Source organism: Eptesicus fuscus, chromosome 18 (assembly GCF_027574615.1).
Source record: "Eptesicus fuscus isolate TK198812 chromosome 18, DD_ASM_mEF_20220401, whole genome shotgun sequence".
In the NCBI taxonomy this organism is placed as follows: Eukaryota; Metazoa; Chordata; class Mammalia; order Chiroptera; family Vespertilionidae; genus Eptesicus; species Eptesicus fuscus.
In genome coordinates, this window is record NC_072490.1 from 41,546,067 (window position 1) to 41,562,581 (window position 16,515).

Below are 16,515 nucleotides of genomic sequence, written 5' to 3' on the forward strand. Positions count from 1 at the left end.
AATGGGCAACAAAGTGCATGAAAGGATGCTCAATATCCCCAGTCCTCAGAGAAATGCAGATCTAAACCACAAGGAGGTGTCACCGCACACTGCCGCGTGGCTCAGGGGCTCACGGGCTTACTGCGCCATCTCTCTGGAGGAAACATGGGAGGGTTCTGCCCTCTAGCGGCCACCGGCGGCCAGGCTCTTCTCTCGGCTCCTGACCTCAAAGAGCCAGCTGGCCCTGGTACCTTCTGTAGTGCCTGCTGCACACGAATAAGCCCATTTCACAGGGGCTGGAACCGAGGCTGGTCCCGGGAATGGCACCCAGGAATCTTAATCTCTGAGTACTTTTGAGCCCTGAGGGCCCTGCTTCCAGATGTGAGTCCACTAAGATGGGGGGTAGCCTGACTGCCCAGGGAGAGGGCACTCATGACAATGGTCAACATAAACACTACAGAAGCAGGGAGACCCTTAGCTGCAAAGTGGGGATATGCTTCTACCCAGGCTGGGATGTCCCCCCCACTCCCCGCCCTCCGCCGCATACCCACACCCATGCTTCCCCCTTACAGCCTCTGTCATCAGGCTGTGACCAGTGCCCGTGGGTGGGGGGAGCACCACAGGAGCTGAGAACCTGGTCTAGGGCTTGATGCAAAAGGTGCTTTGCCTCTGGACACCCCCATCTCTGCCCCAAGAGATAGGAGGCGGGGGACATGGGGGAGGAAGGGAAGCGGAGGGGAAGTCCCAGCTCTCTAGGGAGGGCCCCCACACCTCCTGTCCCTCAAGGGAGGCGCGAATGTGTGCCCAGTCAGATAAAGCACATCTTTCCTCGCCGTTACTGGGCTGTGGGCTGAGGCTAGGGCGTAGGGTCAGTGAGGGGTTCAGGAGCCTCACAGACCCTCCGTGCCTCTGAATCAAGCCCAGAACTCTTCCCTTCTTTCCTAGAGTCTGAAACTGTGAAGAGCCATGGCTCTGGGCCAGGCCTGAGGATTCAGCAGGAACAAGGTGGGCCTGCCTGGCCCTGCGGGCGGCTGGCACCCAGGGCAGGAGGTGGCCAGTGACAGCACAAGCCCTCTGGAGAGAAGGACTTAGTGCACCGGGCGCTCAGGAGGGGGCCCAAACCACCCCCACTGCACGGAGACACCCCCATTCCTGCTCTGGGGAGGGGCCCACCCCAGGAAGCCTCTAGGTTCTGACAAGGCCATCAGAGCTCCAGGCTCACCCCACACACGCACACACTTCTGCTCCCAATTAGCACTAATTGGACCACGAGAGAACCCAGACTGTGTAGCAAAAGCAGCCTGGTCTGCAGGGAAGCACCCCATCAGGGGCCAGGTGAGCCAGGTGAGCCACGCTCTGGGGGATGGGCCCTGGGGTCCCTGTCCTTCTGAGGGGGGATCAAGTGACAAGGCCACATCTGCCAGAGACCCCAGGGTCCCTCAGGAAGATGGGAGCTGCCCCAGGGCCAGGGCAGAAGCTGGGGGTGGGGAGCCTGACAAACACCCCCTCTCAGCCTGGTATTTGAGGCCTTCCCACCTGCTCCTCACCCCAACCTGGCCTCTCCCATCTCCTCTGCTCCCAGTCCTCACTCTCTGACACCCATTCATTCACTCATTCATTCACTCACTCATTCATTCATTCACTCATTCATTCATGCATCAGGTCTCCATGGAGCCCTTCCCATAGCCAGGCCCTAGGACCACAGAGATGGACGTGCAGCTGGTCAGCAGGACCTAGGGCCGTGGTCGGCAAACTGCGGCTCGCGAGCCACATGCGGCTCTTTGGCCCCTTGAGTGTGGCTCTTCCACAAAATACCACGGCCTGGGCGAGTCTATTTTGAAGAAGTGGCGTTAGAAGAAGTTTAAGTTTAAAAAAATTGGCTCTCAAAATAAATTTCAAACGTTGTACTGTTGATATTTGGCTCTTTTGACTAATGAGTTTGCCGACCACTGACCTAGGGGAACTGGATGGTCAAAGGCAGACTGTCACAAAGTGGGTCTGAAAGTAGCAGAGGTTCCTGGTGCTTAACTCCTCCACTTGAGCAGCTATCTGCTCTACCACACCCAGGCCTGGGCCCACGTTGGCATAGGCCACGTGGGGCAACCCCTTGGGCTGGCTCCGTTTTATTGCAGGTGGGAGGAGGAGGCTAGGCTGGCAGCGTGGGGTGCTCGTCAGTGGAAGGGTCAGCCCTGCGTCCTCCTGTGTGTGACTTGGGTTGGCACTCTCTGGGTGAGACTGTGAGGGTCAGGAGGAGCAGTGGACTCAAGTCTGAGCTGCTGTGGGGTGGGCACTGGGCCTGGGAGACAGTGGGAACTGGCCCTCAGCAAGTGACTGGTTCTGGAACACAAATGCCCGAGTAACCTGGGCCCCAGGCCCCCGAGTGAGAGCCCTGAGCCAGCCAGGCCACTTTGCACTACACCATACAGCTCAGGCCCTCAGGCCCTCACCTCAGACTAGGGTAGTGTGGAGGGAAGATGCAGGTGTGTCCAGACTGCCCCCCCAGGCCCCGGGCCCCAGAACATCCCCACAGGCAGGGAGAGAAGGCTTGGCTCTGCTCCTCTCCCTTCCCTGCCTAGAGACCAATTTGTCCTGGGCAATTTGGTGTTGCCATGACAACTACACACTTTCTTCTTCCCTACTTAGTAGATTGAATCTGAGTTGCAGATTAAATCCTGGTAGTTGTCTGTTTAGAAAGCATGTGGCTGCCTGTGTATCTTCCATTTCCCAATTCCCTCTGATGCCCACTCCCTCTTTCTTTCTTCTTTTCTTCCTTCCTTCCTTTTTTAGAATTATTTTATTTTGTTAATCTTCACCCGAGGATATGTTTTTATTGACTTTAAAGAGAGAGGAATAAAGAGGGAGAGAGAAACATTGATCAGTTGCCTCCCTACCCACCTCAACCAGGGATCGAACTTGCAACCTGGGTATGTGCCCTGACCAGGAATCAAACCCATGACCTTTTGGTGCATGGGACAATGCTCCAACCAACTGAGCCACACAAGCCAGGGCTCACTCCTTGTTTCTTGATGGCTGAAGCAAGGGAGATGTGCCCTACCCTACTTCCTTTGCCCTGGGATGGTCCTGGCCGATGGCAGGGCCCCCATGCAGTCAGTCCTCCCACTGCAGGAATACATGAAGCCAACACCCTGGTGTACAGCCTCTAAGGTGAGCGGACCATGGTCTTTGGGGTCCCACACAATGCACCGGCCACCTTCTATCCTGGGTGCCACCTTCCAGGATCTCATGAAGAGACAAAGGCAGGGCTGGAATTAGAATGTGATTATCTGGATCAACAGCTGATTCCTGGACCAAAACGTCATCTCCCAAGCTATGAAGGCCACCAAGCCCTCGCAGAGGTTGGGGAATGGCCCGCAGAGGCTTATGGGAGGGGGGAGGCCTGGAGCAGCAGGCTGGATGGGTCAGAACCAGGCATACCCAGGCCACAGCTCTTGGAGGAGGAGCAGGAGGAAGAAGAGGAGCACGAGGGAGCCCTCATGGATAGACCCCCACCACTCAGATATGACCCAGACACCAAATGTCAACAGCCTACGCCTTCCCCAAGGATCGGCGTCAGGCCCAGAGAGTCCCAACCGTGGGCAAGCACACTTCCCTTCTCTGCAAAACTCCCGCTAACGAGGGCACCCTCTGGGCACCTAAGTTCTGACCTCTGTCTTCCTGCAGCCGCTTCTGAAAGGAGAAAGCCTTGATCTGAGCCTGGCATCCTTCGCTGAAGGAAAGACCAACAGCAGAGTTCGCAGAGGTTAAGTCTGAGCGGCTGACTGCAGAGCCGGGGCTGCTTGCTGTCTTTTTGTAGGGTGAGGAGGAAGAACTCAAGTGTCCAGAGCAGCGGAGGAGTGGACGGAGGCTGTGCAGCGTGCAGACGGGTTCTGCGGCCGCCGGGCCCACGGCCGCCCACCGCATGGCAGGGCTAGCGCAGGCCTTCCCTTTTCTTCAGACAAAGCTGCCTTCTCTCCTAACCAGGGGCCTTTTTCCTTTCTGCTTTAATCTAAGGCTGCAGAGAAACCTAAACAATCGGCCGAGGCAATTTCTGAAATTGCTGAAAATCATTTAAGGCGCTTCTGCAGCATTCCCTCCGGCTCTGGGAGCGCTCGGCTGAGCTTGGAAGAGGGCATTTGCCAGCTGCTCAGGGGGCCTCCCCAGAAGCTGGGCTTCAATTCCTTGGGCCTGGCCGCCTGGTCCCAAGTTCAGGCCGGGTGCCAAGTGCAGGAGGCCTCTGCCGGGCTCCGGACCACATCCTCCACCTTTCAAGTTCCTCCTGGCAAGCTGGCTAAAGGGTGCTTTCATTTCCCTGTCACCTGTGGCCTCGCCTTCAAGGAAAGGGGAAAGGTTTCTGCAGAAGGAAACAAAGGCTCTCAGCCAGCTTCTGTGGGCAGGAGGACGGGGTGGGGGAGCGAGCAGGTAGGGGGCACATACATAATTCTACTCAAGAGCAAACAGTGTGCTGGCACGAGGCACCCCCTGCTCAGTGCTTTACCTACACCTCATGTATTCCTTGCCACACCCTGTGAAGCAAGTGCCCCATGCCCATTTTTAGATGAGTAAACTGAGTCTCAGAGGCATTCACTACCTTGCTCAAGCTCACACAACTTGAAGTGGGGCTGGGTCTGCCTCCAAGCCCCTTCTGGAACCATCACATCTGCCTTCTTAATTCTCAAGGGAGGAGGCAAATAGGGCTGCTGGAAGAAGGGACGGGGTAGAATGGGGATAGAGCCGCCTGGGGGGTGGGGGAGTTGGGGAGAGGGTTAGGAACACAGACAACTAAGTGTGACAGGTGAAGTGTGAGAGTTGCAGGTGGACAGTAGGTGGTGCTAGGGCTCCCGGGAGCACCCTTGGAACCAGCCCAGGCAGAAGCCGAGGAAAGGGGGTGGGGACCCGTGTTTACGATGCCCGTGTTCTGGGTTAAGTGCCCTCTGGGTGACAGGGCTAAAGGAAAAGTGGTTAAATCAGCAATATTAGTAACGCCTTCTCTCCTTAGCTAGCTCAGCCCTGACAGGCCTTTGAGTTGTAGGGGGAGGGTGGGGAGAGCAGAGCCTGGGCTGGGGTGGAGGCCGGTGGAGAGTGTCAGGGAAGGACTGATGGAGGCATGGGGAGCAGAAGAGAAAGCAGCAGGGAGGGGCAAACGGGATGTTCAGGAATTTGCTATGGGTTGTCTTTTCTAAGGCTCTCTGAGCCAAACTGCCTGTCCCACCTCTGCACTCCTGTCGTCATCCCTGGCCATGCGAGGTGGGCTGGAGGCACATCTCCTGGCCAGGTTGTAGGAAGTGGCCTAAGAGGCCCAAAGGCAGCCGCCTTCCCACTCCTTGGCGGTGTCACGTGGGGTCAAGGACACCGACAGATCGGGGGCTGTGGAGTACAGAGAACTTTTTCTTTGGGCTGCAACATAATTTTTGGTCAGATTTATTTCTCCCAGATATTTATTCCTGCCAATGCTAATGCCTGTGCAAAACAATTATCCTAAATTCTTTAAGATGGGAGGAAGCTGAGGCAGAGGAGGAAGTGTAGGAGAAAAATGAGTCCTGGAAAGTCAGCAAGGAGGTTTAAAAGTCAAACCCTGCGAATTTCAAACTTTTTTTTTAATTAACAAAAAAGAACCCTTCTGCCAAAACCGGTTTGGCTCGGTGGATAGAGCGTCGGCCTGTGGACTCAAGGGTCCCGGCTTCGATTCCGGTCAAGGGCATGTACCTTGGTTGTGGGTACATCCCCATCCCCAATGGGGGGTGTGCAAGAGGCAGCTGATTGATGTTTCTGACTTTCTATCCCTCTCTCTTCCTCTCTGTAAAAAATCAATAAAATATATTTAAAATACAAAAAACAAAAAAAAAACCCTTCTTTCAAGCAAACTCTAAACTAACCCCCAGACTTCAAAACAGATAAAAAACGGTACTGCTCCAGTAGGAGCAGGAGCAGGAGCAGGAGCAGGAGCAGGAGGAGGAACAGCAATAGGAGCAGGAGGAGGAGCAGGAGCAGGAGCAGCAGCAGGAGCAGGAGCAGGAGGAGGAGCAGCAGGAGCAGGAGGAGGAGGAGGAGCAGGAGGAGGAGCAGGAGGAGGAGCAGCAGCAGGAGCAGGAGGAGCAGCAGCAGCAGCAGCAGCAGCAGGAGCAGGAGCAGGAGGAGGAGCAGCAGCAGGAGCAGGAGGAGGAGCAGGAGCAGGAGCAGCAGCAGGAGCAGGAGCAGGAGGAGGAGGAGGAGCAGGAGCAGCAGCAGCAGCAGGAGCAGGAGCAGGAGCAGGAGCAGGAGCAGGAGGAGGAGCAGGAGGAGGAGCAGGAGCAGCAGCAGGAGCAGGAGCAGGAGGAGGAGCAGCAGCAGGAGGAGCAGCAGGAGCAGGAGCAGCAGCAGGAGCAGGGTAGCCCTTCTGTCCGCCAGGCTCACGTGTTAACACCACAGATCACATCCAGCCTCTTGTTGAATCGGGAGGAAGGAGCCCAGAGTAAGGGGTGGGGGGCGGTCAGGAATCAGGCAGACCAGGTTCCACTGTCTTCCTAGCTGGGTGGCCCAGGGCAAATCAAACTATTTCTCTGTGCTTCCGTTTCCTCACTTGTAACATGTAGACGATAGAGGGGCTGCTGTAAGGATTTAACAACCAACACGTGCTGGGTGTCATCGCACAGTACCCGGCCCAAACTCAGTGCTCCCTCATAGGTAGCGCGAGGGAGACTTGCCCGAGGTCACCAGCGAGTTAGAGAAGGCGGCCATGCAGCAGCACGGGTGCAGCGCCAGGCGCCATTCAGAAAACCAGGCCCTGCTCATGTACCTCCGAAGGCAGACATAGATGCGGTGGATTTCCCAGTGACGGTGCAGATGGAAGACACGCGCAGGCAGGACACCTCTGGGGCCTTCCACCGGGGCCTGGCTCTCAGCCCCGTGTTTGCAGGTTTGCGGCAGGAGCGCCGAGGGGAGGGAGGACAGTCACCGCTGTGCCCGGGCACCATGCCATCATCTGCTGGGGAGCAGAGCGCCACATGATGTCACTCCTGGTTACGAGAGAAAAAGCGCAGGTAGCCCTGTCCTCCCACTGCCCCCCGCAGCCCGACACCTGCCCACCGCAGGAACACGCTCGTGCCGTCGGAGCTGCCACGTGGGGGTCCAGAAGCCAGGGAGGAAGGAAGCGGTCTTCAGCTCCGGTTCAGGACCATGAGTGCACTGCGCTAATCTGGTTAGTTCATAAACTTGTTGTGTTAAGGCCCTCGGGGAAACAGAAGGGGAAGCTATTTTAGCAACATTCCCTAGTTTGGCTGGGATTATGTGTGGAGGAGAACACTCTGTTTTCCTTGTGGCCACCCTGTTTTGATTCTCCTGGTCTTTCTGGCTCTCCCTGCAGCCCGACGGGAGTGTGCCAATCAACGCTGGGGTTTTCAACACCCACCCCCTGAAAGGCCGGAGGCTCCTGTGTCACCCCGCGCCCTCGGAGAGTTCTAATTTTCCTTGGGAACAGTGGTGGAACTACTAGTAAAAGGCCTTCTGAAGAGGCAGGCCCTCTGGGGCCCCCAATGGCCCGGGTATCACCCTTCGTGATGTAGCAGAGTGAGTGAGGAGCAGGTGAGCTGGGAACAAGGCCAGTGCTGCCCACAGTGGATCTGCTTCCACTTCAGACGTGCCCCTTCTCTCCCACCCGACGTGGCTGCGGGGAAGCCACGTGCTATTAGTTCCACATAACTGAAAAGTATGTCAGATCTCCCAGACGAACCAGAAACATGCTGCTCACTCGTCACCTCCAACGGGACTGATGCCGTCGTGTCCTGCTGCGGGACAGCGTCACAGCGCTGTGCCAAGACCCCGAGAGGCGGTGCAGATGAGATTGAAGGATAGAGATTTGCCAGTTTCTTTGGGTCCCTTTCCAACAAGCACTGTGAACCCAGGTGGCCTCTGACAACTGCGTTTGTCAGGCCAGGGCAACCCTGTGACAGTAGCGTCAACCGGGTCATACTTTGGTTCACATTTACTGGAGGGAGAGGGGGAGGGAGGTGAGACAAACAAATGGTGATCTAGAAGGTTCCTTCACAAGTCAGCGGTATGTCATGGGCCCTGATGTGGCTCATCTGAGGCTAAAGGGCCAAGCCTGGATGCACCAGGCCACCTCGCCCAGCCCCTACCCAGAGAGAGCTGATTGAACCAGCAGGCTCACCTGACCCAAAGGCTGTCGTCCCCTGGCTCACTTATGACCCGTGGCCCCCCAGTAGCTGTCCTATAAAGATGACCGCAACCCAACCCATGAATGTCGACCCATGAACCAGGAGGTCACGGTTCGATCCCGGTCAGGGCAAATGCCTAGGTTTGCGATCTTAATCCCCAGTAGGGGGGTGTGCAGGAGGCAGCCGATCAATGAGTCTCTTATCATTGATGTTTCCATCTCTCTCTCCCTCTCTGAAATCAATAATAAAGAAATAAGTAAGTAAATAAGACCAGAGACGGTTCCATTTCTCCTTTAGGGGCTGTACGTTCAGAACAGAGCTTGAAGCTGAGAGGAGAGACGGGGGGCTAAAGAGAAAAGGTGGTGGAAAGAAAGCCGGTCTGGGAACTCTTCCTCTCACTGCCCACCAGCCTGACCACTCATCTGGGCCCCAAGAGAGGTGAGAATCCCGCACCCCCCCCCCCGCCCCCCACCCCCGCCGCAGAAAGCCGGGAGTAGGAAGGTACAGGAGCTGCCCCGGTGCCCAGGTACTTGCCAGCCTCGCCGCGAGGAGCCTCACAGGCCCCATTCCTCCTTCCCCCGCGCCCAGGCCCTTGGTTCGTTCGGCCTCACAGGTGCAGCCTCCAGGGCCCTTCAAGAAATGACTGAGATGAAAACAAAACTTCCTGGCTCCAAAAATATACATGAAGCTTCAAAATTGATGTTCAAATGTCTATAGAACATAACGTGGTGCTAATTAGGCAACCACAACTCTTGTACATGTAAATGTTCGGTGTGGAACATGGTGCTCTGTAACAGCCTTGACAAGCTGTGGGGAGTGTCTCCAGAAGTGTGTGCAGGAGCCGCAGCGGCTGGGACGGAGCTCGGGTACACTTACCTGCTGAGGGTCTCTTTTGTGAAGGCAACTAGCCCCCTCCATCTCACCTCCAGCTCTTTCAGTTTCAGCCACACTGCCCAAGAAGGATGGAGAAGTTACAGGCACCCAGCAACTTCTAATTCGTCGGGAGGGTGATTAAGAAAGAAGCTTTACAAGACTTGTTCATCAGGTCCCTAAAGGAGGGACTACAGTAGGAGCCCATTTTTCCATTTTTGGTTTGATATACCAAGCAATTCTGGTTAAAAATGGATGACACTAAATAATGAGACATTATGCTCCAGTAATTGGGGTCGGATTGATGATGCAAAACAATGTGTCTTCCTTCTTAAGTTCTTCAGATAAAACATCTTTTCTGCTACCCCGAAAGGTTAATTAGCAAATGAAGTATTTAAAGCATTAAGGACTAATTCTCCCAGGTGCAGGAAGTCACAGTAAAGCAGATCATTTCCATCTGCACCTGATTGGCTCAGAAGTCTCATTTCCAAATTAAATACCCGAATCTCAGTTCCTCCCTGGAGCCTCATGGAATAGTCAGCAAACAGTGACGTTTCAGAGCAGAATGCTTGTTTGGTTGCTCTTTCCAGTTCTCTGTGTTTACTGTCTTCGAGACATTTCTAGGGGATCCCTGACATTCATGCCTAAGCTTACCTTCCTTGCAAACCGGGTCCTTTCTGACAGGCTCCACAGGCTTCCTGGCTTCCGGTTTGTCTTCTAGAACTCTCCCATAGAGCCACCAGAACCTCGGAGCAAGCAGCACCGAGCCCGTGGGTCAGCTCCCAAAGGTTGTCTAAATGAGCTCCTGGTGGGAGTTCTCTTCACTTGCCAGCAATGCCAGTGCCCGCCCGTCCCCCCCCCCCGGCCCCCACACCCCGCCTGCCTCTGGCCTAGCTTCCCCTAGTGTTATGGAATATGGAATTTATGAAATTGGCAGGGTGTGAGGGGGTTCCCAGCTGCTTTGCCTTCTCTTGTCCCCACCCAGGCCTGCCCCATTTCAGTCATGGCCCCCAAGACTGTGCCAGGGATCACCTTCTCCCTGGTCCCCTCCTCACACCACCCCCACCCCCCAACTGAAGTCTATGCCTCCCAGAAGCCACACAGCAGCACTCGGAGCCCCTACCTTCTGGGGCCTGCACAGCCTCTCACCTGAGCCCCTTCTCCTTCAGGTGCTGATGCTCTCAGCCCCTGTGCTGCTCAGGAAAGAATCCCTGATGGAGTTATTGTACACCTCGGTGTGGATGAGTCACTGGTCCTTCTCTGGGGGATGCAATAATAGCCTTTCAGTGAAAGGAACGTTAAGCACCGATTAAGGAAAGATATAAGCGGGGAGGGAACTCCCTAAAAATCACTCTGCCTAAAATCACACTTGGCCTCCCTACTTCTGATGTTAGTCCTGACGCACCAAAGAATGGCCGCTTAATTTAAAAACATAACCAAGACAAGGGCCAGGCCAGACCCAGAAGACAGGAGAGAGAAAAGTGAAATGAACAATGGGAACACTGCGTGGGGCGGGAAGGGAGGAGCAGTGAATGAAGTGCCAGGCCTTTCAGTTCCAGATGCAGAGGCCAGGAAACCACCCAGTCAGACGGTCAGACCCGTGGTCGGCAAACTGCGGCTCTCGAGCCACATGCAGCTCGCGAGCCGTGGTTTGCCGCTCTGTTGACTGAGTTTGCCAACCACTGGGTCAGACGGGCTCACGGTCCAGTCAGGTTAGTGCAGGGAGAAACGATCTGGTGAGGAACAGAATGGTTTACACACTCAAAGCTATTAACCTACTTTCCCTTTGAAATTTAAGAAAAACATTTTTCCTGTTTGGAAAGAGGAGGGGTATGAAAGAAAGTTGGCATGCAATCAGCAACATGAATACTTGAGTAAAGAAAATGACAGCTGGGGGGTGGGAGTGGGCAGGGAGAGGTCAATGGGGAAAAAAGAGACACATGTAATACTTTAAACAATAAAGAATTTAAATTTTAAAAAAAGAAAGAAAATGACAGGAGAACATGCCCTGCTTGAATGAGGCTGGGGAGTGGCAGGGAGTGGGGCAGAGACAGCCTTTCCCCCCACCCCCGCCAGGAGTCGCTGCTGAGTAAGCACCAAGCAGCAGCAGCAGCAGCAGCAGCAGTCCTCCCTGAGGGATCTGACAGGCCAGGTCTGAAGTTACCAACACATCTGTGGCCAGAGCAGCACACACACACACACACACACACACACACACACACACACACAAATACTGTTATTCTCACCACCAAAGGCTTCTTCGTTTCCTAAAAAGATGTATTTTAAGTGTCACTTCAAAACAAAAGTGTGATTCCCTCCAAAAACACTTCCTGGGAGAAGGCAGGCTGCTCGGAGAGGTGAGAGAATGGTGCTCGCTGTCCCCCTGGAGGCGGACAGAAGCCTTGGTGGTTCTGCGCCTGAGGACCGGGAAGTGGGCCATGCTGCCTCTTCCTGGAGCAGAGCGGACGCGGTGAACGTGTGCACGACTGACTGGTCCTGGGTTCTGAGGCGGCGAGGACAAATGGTGTGCCAGCCTCGGTTTGCCAAAAAGCTGATCCCAGAACCTGCCCCCAAAGATGCAATTCCAAAGGTCTGGAGCAGGTCCTGGGAACCCTCATTCATACTGCAACCCAGGGCAGCGGTCGCCAACCTACGGACCTCACAGACCACCAGTTGGTGACCGCTGATCCAGGGGATCCTGACGCAGGTAGTTCAGAAACCATGTGTTGAGTCTGGGTCAAGTGGGTCTGGGGTGGGTGACAAGGTCCTAGAGGATGAGGGTGGTCAGTGGCAGCAGAGAAGGAACTTCTGAAGGCTAAAGACCCATTTCCACACACTCAAGAGACAAAAAAGTGCACCGGAGGGAGGGCTGCCTTCTGTGTATGTGCCACCTACCCTGCCCCATGGGACAACCAGCTCTTCTGAGCTGGCCTGACCCTGCCTTACAAAAGCACGACGAAGGCCATGCTTTTAGAGGGCCTCCGGTTGCTCAGTAACACCTTGCACTTAGCTACTTTCCCCCCAATTAGAACAAAAAAAAAATCACTCTCCCTTTGAATAGATAAAAAGGTGTGCAGGTGCCTGGGCCCTAACCTGGGTATGCTGCTGGGTCTGGGTCCTCGGCCCTCGGCCCTTGGCTCTGGCTCGGGGCCAGTGGATCTAAATCAGGGGCAGAGAACCTTTTTTCTGCCAAGGGCCATTTGAATATTTATAACATCATTTGTGGGTCACACAAAATTATCAACTTAAAAATTAGCCTGCTACATTTGGTCCAACATTTAATTAACTCACCCCTAATGCCTTGGCAGGACAAGACCGAATGATTTCACGGGACGGGCATTCCCACCCCTGATGGAAATGCCTGCGTTTTAGCCACATCACTGTCTGGTACTAGTTGCCCTGACTGGCCCAGGTGAACAACCTGATCTGAGTGTAAACACAGGAAGTGTGGGGAGATCGGGGCTGGATGATTACTGCTAACATTCAAGGTACGGTTCGCGTATGTAGCTCCAAAGGTCAACCATATGCAAAGAAATTGGTACATTAATGAAAGAAGAAAAATTCTTTGCTGCCTAGGAACAATGCTCGGTGATCTCGCCTGCTGGGCAGGAGGTAAAGAGAGGTGAGCTTGAGCCTGGACACCCACTGTATCCTGGAGAACCAGGCCCGGGGGCCTGTCACTCCCGTCCTGGGGCTGGAATTCGGGTGTACTGACCAGTGCTGGAAGTAATGGGTCAGTAGAAGGGCCTGTGGCACTTGCCACAGAGAATTTACCCTATTTTATCACATAAAGAAAAAAGATACATCTATTCAACTTTGGTTGTCTTCTGGGCCATCTCCTGTGGGAGGTCACGCAGCTGCAAGGCAAGGTTTCCTTCCGAGGACAAGGTAGCTCACATTGGATCAGTGTCCTTCCAAACCTGTCTTTCGGGTGGCCAGGCCAGGGGCCTAGAGCCAGCCTGCACCTCTTCTGGGAAGGCATGTGCTGGCCTAGGGAACTCAGTGAGGATGACATGTGATCCCCCAGTGAGCTTGGGGAAATGTGAAAGACTTCATGTTTTCATTTCTTGGATTTCACTGAGCAACATTTCTCTTTCTCTAAAAACCCAGACCACAGGGCTGACACGAAAAAAGCCACACTCCAGGGTCACCTTTGCTCTTGTTTGGTGCCCGACATCAGCTTTCCTTCCTTCCTTCAGAGAATAAGTCAAACATTCCGGTGAGGGGGAAACGGCGCTTCTCTTTCTCTGCACCAGATGACTATAAACACTCAAGGTGTCGTTTGTTGGCGCATGTAGCTCCTAAGGTCAATCACACCCAAAAGGAATGAATACACGACTCAAAATGCTGATCGGAATAAAATGGTGGGAAAAATAATTATATTTAATTTAAAAGAGCTTTTGGTCTTCCCTTGAACATGGAGCTCCTGCTTCCTGAGGAAGATTTCGGAAGGACAGTCCAGGTTGGTTGGGTGGTTCTCTCCAACGCCGCACCTGCCCGGGTGGGCCTCACCCCGCAGACCCCTCTGCAGGGCCCTTCTGCCCAGGACACGTGCTCTGCCCACAGCTGGCCCAGGTGCACAGGTGTCAGTGAATCCCTAAGGTCACGTCATTTTGTCAGCAAGTCTGGACACACCTAACTGAGTCCTGAGAAAGTGGATCAGCTTGGTCTCGGTGAGGAACGCTGTCCCGAGAGTCGCTCCCAGACAGAAGGCCCCCACAGCCACGTGCGCCAGCCGGAACAGCCAGCCCTGCTCACAGCAGAGGAACGCCTGTGGAAAGAAACCACTGTCACAGCCCTGGCCTCCTTCTTCTGGGGCAAGCTGGGGGAAGCAGAGGCCCCACTGTTCCAACTCTGAGTCAGATCAAGGGCATGACAACTACGCACTGAGGGTCTACCCTGTCCCACTGCTAACAGCTGTCCTAAGATGCTGTCCTAGCGGCTCAGGGGGAGGGACAGAGGTGGGAAATACTTGTCCAGCTGCTTCAGGCAGAGCAGGAAGGGAAGCCTAGAGGGAGGAGCAGGGACAGCTTGCTTCAGGGACTCTCACCTCTGAAACACCAGTAATGCCACCACTGAGGGCAAACGCTCCAAGGAGGACCGGAGACAGCTGCAGGCCCGCCAGGGGCCGGTGGGGGCTCTCACGGTAGTAGCGGTGGATGAAGCAAAGGCTCTGTGTGATCCGAATGCCCATGTTAAAGCAGTTGGCCAAGATGAAGCCCACACTGCCACACCAACGGGTCAGGAGATAGGATAACACCAGGAATGAAGATGACAGGGCCAGCATTGTGAAGTTGTACCTGGAGAGAGGAAAACAAGCAAAGCAACTTGCCCTAAGACAGAACTGCAAAAAAATAAGTGGCTGTGAACATGAAGTCATGGAAAGCACCTCCAAGTTCCCATAATCCAACTGGTTTTCATAACATTTTCATGTTCTACAGATAACATGGAAATGTCACTGTCCCCCCTACCCCTGAATAGAAGAGTAAGAAAATGAACAACTCATGTCCTGACCGGTGTGGCTCAGTGGGTTGGAGTGACATCCCGTGCACCGAAAGGTTGCCAGTTTATTCCCAGTCAGGACACATACCTAGGTTCTTGGTCAGGGCATGTATGGAAGGCAACCGATTGATGTTTCACTTTCACATTGACGTTTCTTTCCCTCTCCCTTCCTCTCTCTCTAAATCAATAAAAGCATGTCCTCAGGTGAAGATTGAAGAAAACGAGCAACTCAAGATAGTTATGGTTTTTTAAGGATTATAATTGGTTCGTTTAAGGGGCACTTTGTAATCAAAACACAAAATAATCTTTTTCAGCCCAAGTCTTCAATGTGAGGCAGGAGAATGTGACACGGGTAACAATTATATACAAAGGCTAACTCTGTGTCAGACACCTTGAGTGGGGGGAGGGGGGGGGGCTGTGGATGAACACACAGCCTTCCCCGGGGAGTTCAGGTTCATTTGCAGACAAGGAAACCAGGCTCACAGAGTCTGAGTAACTCCTGATTGACCCCTGGCCCCTAAATTTTAGCACTGCACACTTCCTTTCAAATGCAGAAGCCCCGTAACCTTGGCTGGTGGACATCATTCAAAGCAAATGATCAGCCTCCAAATTGAAATGTAAACAGGGAGCGAGGCCTGGATCGTCTTCAGTGTTCCCCAGACTCCTGCACATCCTTCCTGCTCTCTCTGCATCTCTAGAGCCCTTTGGAGTCTATGACTGGATGGATTGTACTGCTCCTCCTGCTTCTCTGATTTAAAGCAGCAAGTCACTGCCAGGCCGGCATGGCTCAGTGGTTGAGCTCCAACCTATGAACCAGGAGGTCAGGGTCCGATTCCCGGTCAGGGCACATGCCCGTGTTGTGGGTTCAATCCCCAGTGTGGGGCGTGCAGGTGGCAGCCAATCAATGATTCTCTCTCATCATTAAAGTTTCTATTTCTCTCTCCCTCTCCCTTCCTCTCTGAAATCAATAGAAATGTTACATATAAATATGTGTTCAGTATTTCAAAATTAAACTTAACTATCTGAAGTAAATATCATGTCAAGACCATTATTTGAAAACTGTTATGTTGTGTTCTAAAAGCAGGCTGGAAAATCAATTTAGTGGGTCATGATATGGCAGTTTAAAAATAAAACAACAGCCCTGGCCAATGTTGTTCTGTGGTTAGAGTGTCAGCCTGCTCACCAAAGGGTTTCGGATTCGATTCCCAGTCAAGGACACATACCTGGGTTGCAGGTTCGTTTCACGTGTGGGAGTCAACCAATCAATGTGTCTCTCACATCGATGTTTCGCTCCTCCTCCTCCCTCCCTCCCTTCCACTCTCACTAAAATAGCCAAAGTGAAGTAACGTGCCCATCTCCTTTCTTTTCATTCTGGACCTGCCCTTACAAAAGGCTCTTTTAGAGGTGGCGCCTAGCCACTAGTACTTGCCTTCCCCAGGCTCTCCACTGCACACCCACCATTGGTGGAGGAAGGAATCTAGGCCTGATTACACACACACACACACACACACACACACACACACACACACACACTGAGTGGCCAGATTATTATGATCTCTGAACGCATAATAATCTGGCCACTCAGAGAGAGAGAGAGAGAGTGTGTGTGTGTGTGTGTCTGTGTGTGTGTGTGTGTGTGTGTCCTATCTAATAATAGACAAATATGCAAATTGACCGTACCTTCGCTATGCCCGCGATTGGCCAGGAGGCACGGGGGAGCGGGACTCAGGGTGGCCGGGGTGGCCGATTGGGACAATTTGCATATTAGCCTTTTATTATATAGGATATACACTGAGTGGCCAGATTATTATGCGTTCAGAGATCATAATAATCTGGCCACTCAGTGTATGTGTGTGTATATATATATATCCTCGCGTGAGGATTAACAACAAAAAATACTAATAAAAATGAAACAACAGAATTACTAGTAAAAGCTATCAGCATGTCCTGTGCATAACTGGCGAACTTACTGCCCCGTGAACGCAGAAAGTTTCAGTCATGGCCAACTGAATAT

General features: G+C 53.5%; 1 protein-coding gene across 3 annotated transcripts in view; it reads right to left on the reverse strand.

Annotated features, from left to right (window-relative positions):
* Nucleotides 1-13,350: 13,350 nt before the first annotated feature.
* Nucleotides 13,351-16,515, reverse strand: part of RFT1 (RFT1 homolog) — a 32,721-nt gene continuing 29,556 nt past the window's right edge. For all 3 annotated transcript variants that reach the window (XM_054729419.1, XM_054729418.1, XM_008146340.3), the window contains 2 exons: nt 14,050-14,299; nt 13,351-13,770 (listed from right to left, as the gene is read on the reverse strand). In XM_054729419.1, the coding sequence (XP_054585394.1) occupies nt 13,603-13,770; nt 14,050-14,299 (418 nt within the window). In that variant the 3' untranslated portion in view covers nt 13,351-13,602. The remainder of the gene's footprint in view (nt 13,771-14,049; nt 14,300-16,515) is intronic.